The 10124-nt window shown below is 50.9% G+C and overlaps 1 protein-coding gene across 1 annotated transcript; it reads right to left on the bottom strand.

Annotated features, from left to right (window-relative positions):
• Nucleotides 1–209: 209 nt before the first annotated feature.
• Nucleotides 210–2856, bottom strand: GUCA2B (guanylate cyclase activator 2B). Its single transcript, XM_028512623.2, has 3 exons — nt 2698–2856; nt 1286–1472; nt 210–501 (listed from the first exon to the last, which is right to left on the bottom strand). The coding sequence occupies exons 1-3, from the start codon at nt 2815–2817 to the stop codon at nt 437–439; spliced, it is 372 nt and encodes a 123-aa protein (XP_028368424.2). The 5' UTR covers nt 2818–2856; the 3' UTR covers nt 210–436.
• Nucleotides 2857–10124: the final 7268 nt, after the last annotated feature.

Genomic DNA, 10124 nt, shown 5'->3' with positions numbered 1-10124 from the left:
CAGCTTCTTAGCTCTGTGACCTTGGGTGCCTCATTGCCCCCCTGGGCCTCATTCCCTTCTGCACCAAGTAGGGCTTAGTGAACCAACCCCATGGGTGCTGGAAACCAGGGAAATTCCTGACCCTAGTCCAAACTTCGTCCATACCCACCCAGCTTCCCAAGAAGCTCTGCCCACGGCTCCTGGGAATGAACAAACGGACTGGTTCCATGTGTGAGTGGGGAATCTTTATTCAGCAGCAGGAATGCTTAAGGGGTCAAAGGTTTCTCCAACTGTGGGTCCAGCTGCTTTGTGCTAGATCTGACTGATTGGCCCTGGGAGGGCGGCAATGGCTGAGGTGGTCAGGGCACCTCCAGAGCTTGGATGGCGATGGGGCTACGAGGGCAGTGGTTCGGGCGGCCAGGGTGTCCAGGGTGGGCTCAGGGTGTCCAGGGCCATCTCAGACCAGGCAGCCGGTGCAGGCGACATTCACACACAGCTCACAGTCGTCACTGGCGATTTTCTCTGGGCAGGGAGAGAAGACCGGTCAGCTGAACCTGAACCTGAGACATGTGCGGTTCAGGGAGCTGCTGGCCAGGTAGCCAGGGAAGGCCTGCTGAGGGGAGGGCCTGGGATCGGGCCGCCATCTTTCTCATAGATTAAGAGCACGAGAGTTGAGAAGCAGGGTGAATATCCCGGGCTTAAGCCCCAGGTCCTCTCCTTCCTGGCCGTGCCTGGGAAAGTCACGTACCCTCTGCCCGAGCTTTCCTGTTGCCTACATCAGCCGACAGGGTGGTTGTGGGAAAGGAACGCAGGCAAAAGGACTAGCATGGGTCCTGGCCCTGAGTAGGTGCTCAGTGAACAGCAGCCGGTCACTGTCCTCTCCCGACCAGCTCTGCTTCATCCCTTACGTTTTGGCTTAGATGCCGCCTCCTCTTGGAAGCCTTTAAGACTCTACGCAACCCCAGACTTGAGTCATCTCTCCCCGGTGTCTGCACCGTGCTCTCCCATTATCCCTCTGCATTTCTGTCATTGCTGATGGGTCCCTTTCCCAGGGCCCCTTCCCTCCCACCTGTGAAGTCTCTGGTGTAGGACAACCAACTGGTCCAGGCTGCTGGGAGTGAGGGGCTTCCTCATGCCCGACTTTGATGCCAAAATGTGTGTGGACGTGGTAAGGAATTGAGTTTCTTGGATCTCCCTGTCTTCAACCATTGGGTATTTAATAGAAGTGCCATAAGGCGAATGAGCACGAGCCTGAGACGGGGCACCGAATAGGCGCAGGAAGCTCTGTGGTGGTGGGGATACTCACTCAAGGCCTGGAAGACGCTGGCGGCTTCCTTGGAGGTACAGATGGGCTGGAGGTCTGGTGGCAGGGCCAGGTGATAGCATGGGATGGGCAGAGGGCTCTGGGCCCGCAGGCGGGGGCTGAACACCCACTGCCTCTCCAGGTCGCTCATGTTCTTCACGGACTCCAGGTGGACCTGGAAGCCCTGGTACTGGCGGCAGAAGGGGGAGAAGATGGGAGGGTATCAGAGCCTAGTCTGGGAGACCAGGGTTCCTCAGAGCCTGCCAGCCTGTCCTGTCCTCAGTCATTGCCACCCTCCCAGGGCCAAATCAGCTGGATGGGGCACATCTGAAAGATAGCCTGGGAGGTGCGAGGTGGTGTCTGACCCTTCACACTCCTGTGCCACAGGCCCCCAGTAACTGCTAGTTGAGGTCACAGCAAGGCTGTGGAGCCCAGTGGTTCAAGGCACAGGCTTTGGAGATCAGCAGACCCCAGTTCAAATCCCAGCTCTTCCCAACCAGGTGCCTGTCTCTCTCCAACTCTGAGTCTCATCTGACAAATGGAGGTAATCATGTCCCCTCCTCCCCAGTGCCTGGCATACTCCATAACTGAGTGACTTCCCCTGAACCGACATGACAATATGGTGGCAACCCCAAGCTGCCCAAGCCCCAGGCCAGGGCTGGAAGGGGAGGCTGAGACTCTTTTGCGTCTTTCTGCAGGATTCCCTCTCAAGAAGGCCCTGCCCAGTCAGCAGTGTGAGATGCCTGAGCTGCAGATGCCCCTGGCCAGGCCAGGGAGGCCAGTGGCATCCTGTCACACCACAGACCAGCACTGCTTCTGTGACTCCTTTGAGCCTCACAGGCACCCCCTGCTGTGCCCAGACCTGCTCTCCCTTCTCCTTCCTTTTCCCTGCTGTCTTCTCTCTGGGCTTTTCGTATATGCCATGCCCTCTGTCCGGAGCAGCCTGCATCCTTTGTGCCTGGCTGCCTCCTGCTCATCGTGCAACGTCAGCTCAAGTTCCCCACCAAGGCCACATTTTCTGGCGATCGCCTGCCCTGGACCCAGGTGTGGGTGCATATGGAGGGCTGTGGGAGCACACAGGGGCCTCCTCTCCCCCTTCTGGGCATCTCAAGGGCAGGCAGCACGTCTTATTCCACACTTTGACCTCTGACCAGGATGGGTCTTTCAGTAGAGCAATGATGAATAACAGCAATTTATTGTCATTGATGTCATTACCATAACCACAGTCATAAGCATGACAGCTGCCCACACCCACCAGTGTCTTAGTCCCCAGATGGTGACTGGGAATTGGGCTGAATCCTAGGCCCTGTGCCCCCCACCCACTCCACACCTCAGGGGCTCCCAGTGCCCCTCTCCATCTAGCCTCCCACCATGGGAACCTTTAGTCAAAGGCCATGCTGGCCAGAAGGACTCACCTGGATGTAGACTGACTGTGTGCTCTGCAGGACCACCAGGAGGACCACAGCCACTTTAGACCAAAGCCCTGACACAGTCCTGCCACCCATCTTGCCCCCACTGCAGCCCACCAAAGCCATCCACCCAACTTCCACCTGCTTCCCTGGCCAGCAGCTTTTATAAGCCATGCTCCAGCATGCTGGTAACTCATTAACAGGCCAGCTGGGGTGGGGTTGGCACCTGGCTGGCTTTGTGACAAGCCTAGAGTCTGTTCACAGGAAGGGACTGAAGGCAGGTAGGCCCAGGGCTCAAATGTGTGCCTTGTGGGAGGGCCTTGGACCACACCAATTTTCTCCACTTTTCCAGATACCCAACCGTGTGAAATGTTAGGGAGACCGTTTTACAAACAGGGAGTTGAGTGGCACGCCCTAGGTCATGGCACTAGTCAATGGCAAAGCAGGGACATGGGTTTCTTTGACCAGGTCAGCCCATGGTTCTTCTCTGGGGAAAAGATGGAGACAGGCTGGTCCCAGGCAAGGAGGGCAGATACAGAACTCTCCGTGCCCTTAGGTCCACATCTCTTCTATCCCCTCTTCCCAGCTGTATTTAAGGACCATCCTTCCGATTAGTCTGGGCCCAGGCTCTCAACTTGCCTCTGCCAGCATCTCCCACTGGTGCCCCAGGTCGTGTTTGACTCATCCTATCTGTCCGTGCCTTGCAGAAGCCAATAGCCTCCCCCAGCATGGTGGAAAGAACCTGGCCTTGGAGACAGACTGACCTGAGTTCAAAGTCTGCTGCAGCTGTGTCATCTTGGACGAGTCGCATCAACTCTGACTGAGCCTCAGTTCCCTCTTCTGTCAAAGGAGCAGGGTGATGGGACCCACTGCGTGAGGTTGCTGGGAGCCTGACAGGGCCGCCTGAGCTCACCTGCTTCTCTCAGGCAGCATGTGCTGTGGCAGGGCCCACAAGCTCACAGCTGCTTTCCAGGCAACGCGTGGCCCGGGCCTCCATGGTTGAAGGTTGGGTCAGGGACAAGAGGGTAAAGTCCACAATGTGTTATCACCACTGCCTTTCTTGGCAGCTGTAAACAGTACCCATGCCAGGCCCCTGGCCTGCTGGGCACTGAGCCTGGCACATGGTAGGCACTCACATATAACATTGAGTGGAAAACCCAGAAAGCCCGGCTAGGCAGGGAAGGCTCACTCTCTAACCTGTGCCTAACGTCTCACCACACTCCCTCAGAGCGACTCTCCTCTCACAGGCCCAGCTAAGCTCATCCCATGCTCTCACGGACTCATTCCACCTGCCTGCGGTGCTCGTCTCCTTTCTTTGCTTCGGTATTCCCTATATCTTGCTTTGAATCCAGACTTCAGCCTTCACTCCTTAGAGTATGAAGACATTAATGAACCCTTATGTGCTTTACCATCTGTGAGCTGGGAATCGCCATCAGCTCCTGTTCCTTGAACCTGCGCTGTGTGCCGGGTGCGATGCGATTTTCACGGGCATACTCCTTTTTAATTCCATAGGATGGGGGTGACGGTTGTCCTCACTCCACCGTCGAGTGACCGAAGGCCAACCAGCTTGAGCACCATGTCTGATCTCACGTACCCCTAACAATGAAAGGCCTTTCAAAGTGGGAGGCAACAAGCAATTACTAGAGATCCGAGAATACTTATTTGGGAAGTGCTGATTCACGTAGTAGCCCAAATAATGTTCTGATTAGGAGACAAAGGCTAGAGGTGTTTATGAGAAAGGGAAGGGGACATGACATCAATAGAAGGAAGGCCTATTTCTGTCAGTGCGGATAACAACACAGAGATGTAAATTCTAAACAATGTTTTTAACATTCAGTCTGGCAGCCATCTGTCTGGTAGTCGTCATGATCTGCTATCTTGTTATCTTTGCAAACAGTTCTTTGGGACACGGTGTTGCCAGAGGCCTGGTCCACGGTTTATTGGGCCCTGAGCTGTTCCAAAGGTTGGAGGCAGAAGACACGTAAGGTGGTTCCTCTGAGATGGCAGCTCCAGCTCCATTTCAAAGTGGCTCCATTCAGGTTATTTTTTTTTTTTTTACAGTTACTGTGAGAGGCAGAGGGGTGAGTGGGTTTTATATTTGGGATTCTTGCCTCTGCTCGGCTTATGGTGGTGCAGAAAAAGGAACTTAGGCCTTGCAGGGAAGAAGCTCTGGGTTTGGATGACTTTTCGGCTGTGGGATCTCGGATACGTTACTTAGCTTCTTTGAGCCTCTGTTTCTTTATCAGTGAGTAGTAGAATCAGTGAGTAGAACCTCACAGTGGCCATTGCAAAGACAAACAAAAACACCCTGTCCTAGCGGAGCCCAGGACGGGTGACCAGTGTAAGCCTGGCCGGCGGGGCCCCCAGGGTAAGTGGTGGTGGTCCTGCCTCTTCTTCACCATGGGGTCCTCCCTGACAAACCCCATCTCAGAAGCTACAGCTGGAACGGTTCTGGTCTGAGTCCCATGCAGCCCAAACACCATGAGGCTGCCATCTGTCTGGAACTGGGTGTGACCAGGTGTATGACCGTGGGCAAGCGGCATCACCTCTGTGATCTCACGTCCCATCTGCAGACAGATGATCGGTTTCCAGCTTTTGAGTTTGTTATGAGGCCACTTGGCCCCCCAAATCCTAGTTCTTTCCACTAGAGCAAGCTCAGTCCCCACGCGCCCCACAGCAAGGGACAGGAAACAGACTTGTAGGGTTTGGAGGCCCTGTGGCCACGGTCTCTTTCTCTTCTTCCCCTTCCAGCCCCTCTGGCCAGGGCTCATCATGTGTCACTCTGTCCCTGGGAACAGGTGTGATTTTCTTATCTCCCTATCATGACACAAATTCATATTTCAACCCATAGCCTCCTAATTGCTGCATGAATGACTCACCATCCATCAAAACCAGATGCGAACCCTTGCTGCTGCACCCACTGAGCTGCTGCAAACTGATGTTTCTCAGGGCACTCCCTTCTTTGGGGACGTGGGAAGTGACTGTGACTCTGCTCTCTGTGTGGAAGCCTCAGCTGGAGCGAGTGAGTGACAGTTGCCCGTGTGTGTGTTTGGGCCGCTCCTTTCTCTGCACCAGCTTCCCTGCTAAGTGCCTGCCACCGCGATGCCCCGGAGTCTGTGACTCTCCCTGATTCCAGACTGACCATTTCCCCAGGAGCATTTGCCCCAGCCGATCACCCCGTCTTTCTTGGAATAAAGAACTTTCTTCACTTAGTGTCTGGGATGCACACTCTCCAGATTTTTTTGGCCCATCTTCTCAGTTTTCTTTTTTTTTCTTTTTTCTTTTAATATATTTTATTGATTATGCTATTACAGTTGTCCCATTTTCCCTCTTCTCTCCCCTCCACCCTGCACACCCTCTCCCACCCACGTTCCCCCCCTTTAGTTCATGTCCATGTGTCATACTTATGAGTTCTTTAGCTTCTACATTTCCCGTACTATTCTTGCCCTTCCCTATCTATTTTCAACCTACATTCTATGCTACTTATTCTCCATACCTTTTCCCCCTCTCTCCTCCTCCCACCCCCCTGCTGCTAGCCCTCCATGTGCCCTCCATTTCTGTGGTTCTGTTCCTGTTCTAGTTGTTTACTTCGTTTCTTTTGGTTTTGCTTTAGGTGTGGTTGTTAATAATTGTGAGTTTGCTGTCTTTTTACTATACATGTCTTTTCTTTATCTTCTTTTCTTAGATAAGTCCCTTTAGCATTTCATAAAATAAGGGCTTGGTGATGATGAACTCCTTTAACTTGACCTTATCTGAAAAGCAGTTTATCTTTCCTTCCATTCTAAATGAGAGCTTTGCTGGATAGAGTAATCTGGGATGTAGGTCCTTGTCTTTCATGACTTGGAATATTTCTTTCCAGCCCCTTCTTGCCTGTAAGGTCTCTTTGGAGAAATGAGCTGACAGTCTGATGGGAACTCCTTTGTAGGTTACTGTCCCCTTATCTCTTGCTGCTTCTAGGATTCTCTCCTTTGTTTTTACCTTGGCTAATGTAATTATGATGTGCCTTGGTGTGTTTCTTCTTGGGTCCAACTTCTTTGGGGCTCTCTGAGCTTCTTGGATTTCTTGGAAGACTGTTCCCTTTGCCAGATTGGGGAAGTTCTCCTTTATTATCTGTTCAAATACGTGCTCAATTTGTTGCTTTTCCCCTTCCCATTCTGGTACCCCTATAATTCTGATGTTGGAACGTTTAAAGGTGTCCTGGATGCTCTTAAGCTTTTCCTCGTTTTTTTTTTGAATTCTTATTTCATCATGCTTTTCTACTTGGTTGATTCTATCTTCCTTCTGGTCCACTGTATTGTTTTGAGACTCAGATTCCTTCCTTTCACTGTTGGCTCTCCTCCGTATATCTTCCTGCATCTCTTTTATGGTAACCTGCATCCTTTCATCTAATTTGTGCCCAAAATCAATCAATTCCATGAGCTTTCTGATCACCAGTGTTTTGAACTGTGCATCTGATAGATTGGCTATTTCTTGGTCGCTCAAAAGGATGAGTCCTGGGGGACTGATCTGTTCTGCTGGAAACATGTCTTATGTCTTTCTCTGTTTCTCCTATTATTATTATTATTATTATTATTTTTCCTTTTCCGGTCTGGTCGCTCTTGTTATGGTGGGGGGCGGAGCCTTAGGTGTTCACTGGGGCTGGACACCCCAGTCCCTAGATTGTGACGTTATATGTGGGGGCGGGGGCGGGAGCGAACAATGGCGGTAGTTCCGTTCTCCTGGGCTCAGACCCTTCTCTGGGATCCTGGGCTGCGAGCTCTGCCCTGGTCCACAATCGCTGCCTCACTGGGTCCCCCAGCCGCAGCTTGCGTACCCAGGGATCACCACTGCGTTCTTGCGCACCGATGGCTGTCGTGCCGATTTTGCGCCAAATTTTCCCTGACCTCCGCGCGCCGCCGACCCACGCCAGCCCGGCGCCTGCCTGGCTCATCGTCTCCTACCAGTCTGGATGTACGGGTCTACTTCAACTTCTTGGCTGTCCGACTTCCATTCAGATAAATCCTCTGTCAGTTCTGAGTGTTATTCTGTCTGTAAATTATTGTTGTTCTAATCTTGGTTGTGCGAGAAGGTACGGTGCGTCCACCTATTCCTACATCTTGCCGGAAGTCTCCTTCTCAGTTTTCTTAGTTGGGTTTTCTTTCTCATTTTTACCTCTGGGTCTTAAAATGCCCCAGGGGCTCCAGAGCTCAGTCCTCAGACCACTTTCCTTTGTCCGCAGTCACCCAGACTGATGGTCTTACCCAGTCTCGAGGACTTTGAAGTCGTCGGTAGATGCCCTGTTTACTCCCTAGCCTGATCTCTTCTCTCAGCTATGGACTCGTGTGTCTAGCCCACAGCTTCTCCCATAACAGTCGAGGGCACGACCATTCACCCAGTTGCTCAGGCCAGAAATCTGGGAGTCATGGTCGATGCCTCTCTTTCTTTCACTTGCCAAATTCAATTCACAGCCAAATCCAGTGACGCTACCTTCACAATATTTCTAGGCTCTGCTCACATCTCACCAGCTCCACTGCTGTTAAGTCCAAGCCATCAGCATTGATCTTTGTTCTCATGGGTTATTGCAACAGCCTTGTATTGGGATCCTCCTGAGAAACAGATCACTAGGGGAGAGAGGTAAATATTCTCTTCTATTAGAGACCTCTGTCTGTCTATCTGTCTGTCTATCTAGGTTTATTTTAAGGAACTGGCAGGTTGGACATTTAGATAAGAGTTGGTGTTGCAATCTGGAGTCTGAGACTGCGGAGAGGCCGGCAGGCAGGAAACTCAGGCAGGATTTCTGTGCTGCAGTCTGCAGGCAGAATTTCTTTTTCTTTATGAAACTTCAGTCTCCCCCGCCCCTCTTTTAAAAAAAGATTTTATTTATTTGTTCTTAGAGAGAGGAGAAGGGAAGAAGAAAGAGAGGGAGGGAAACATCGATGTGAGAGAGAAGAACATCAGTCGGTTGCCTCCTGCGCATGCCCCGATAGGCGCTGAATCCACAACATGGGCACGTGCCTCGACTGGGAATTGAACCCACAACTCTTCGCTTTGTGGGACAATGCCCAGCCAACAGAGCCACACCGGTCAGGGCAGTCTTTGCTCTTTAGACCTTTGGTTGATTGGATGAAGACCGCCTACATTAATCACTTAAATTCTACTGATTTAAAATGTTAATTGCATCTAAAATCCTATCTTTACAGCAACATGTAGACTAGTATTTGACCAAATAACTGGGCAGAATAGCTTAGCCAGGAGACATCTCCAAGCAGGTCTCTCTACGTCCACTCTGGACTCTCTTTAGAATTTTCTCCACATATGGGCCCGGGTGATTCTATTGAAATCTAAGTTAGATCATTTCTCTCCTCTGTTCAAACCTGGTGCTGGCTTCTCACTTGACTCAGAGTAAAATCCAAATGCTTCCACTGGCCTGCAAGGTCCCTGTGGCGTTCCTCCATATCTATGACCTCAATTCCATAATCTATTATCTTCACTCTCTGGGTTCCAGCCACACTAGCTTCCTTATTGTCCCCCAAATATACCTTGGGCTCTTTGCTCTTCACCTGCATATTTATATACGGCTCACCTCCTCACTTTATCCAGGTCTCTGTTCAAAGGTCACTTATCCAAACACATCTTTCCTGACATCCTCCCTCAAGAGTTTTCCCTCATTTACACTCATTTCTTTACCTGTTTCCTTGCAACACCTGTTGTATTTATGTTTCATTTCTTGCATTTCTCGCCTTACTAGAATGTAAGCTCTATTAGAATAAGAAATTTGTCTATTTTGTTTCCCCATAAACAATACCTGGCACATAACTGGTACTCAACAAATAGTTTTTAAATGGAATGAATCACTAAGATTGAAATATCTGCTCTCCCAACCACTCGAGGCTGACCTTGGGTAATTGCCTACTTCTCTGAGCCTCATTCATCTCATCTAGCATCTTCCTGACACATGTAAGGGGCCTGGCTCATGGTGAGTGTCCAAAAATGTTGGTTATTATTATTTTTATAGTTGCAAAATCATTTATTTATCAAGATACAGAATCCTTTTTTGTGTCCTCTGTGCACAGCAAACTCTAGGGTATTTGATAACTTAACAGAAATTTGCCTATGGCCTACTATGTGCCAGGAACAATTCTAGGCACAAGGGATGCACCAAGCAACAAACCAGGCCAAGCCACTGCCCACAGAGTGGTGCCAATGGCTCGGATGGGGCATCAGAACAGAGGTGGTGAGAGAGGGTTGGCCCCTCGAGATTCCCTGGATTCTCTGTTTCCTAGGACAGAAGGAGTGAGTGAAGAAAGGAGTCAAGGACAACTCTAACCTTGTTCCGAGTCGAATGGTGAGATGAGAAATGTCAAGTGAGGGTACTGAAAAATTGGACAAGTTAAGTCTGCAGTGCCTGTTTGACATGTATGTAGAGGTGTGGGCCACAGGTACACGTGTCGTGG

This window comes from Phyllostomus discolor, chromosome 5 (genome assembly GCF_004126475.2).
Source record: "Phyllostomus discolor isolate MPI-MPIP mPhyDis1 chromosome 5, mPhyDis1.pri.v3, whole genome shotgun sequence".
Classification (NCBI taxonomy): Eukaryota; Metazoa; Chordata; class Mammalia; order Chiroptera; family Phyllostomidae; genus Phyllostomus; species Phyllostomus discolor.
Note: the sequence above shows the minus strand (reverse complement) of the source record. Positions and strands in the feature narration are given on the sequence as shown.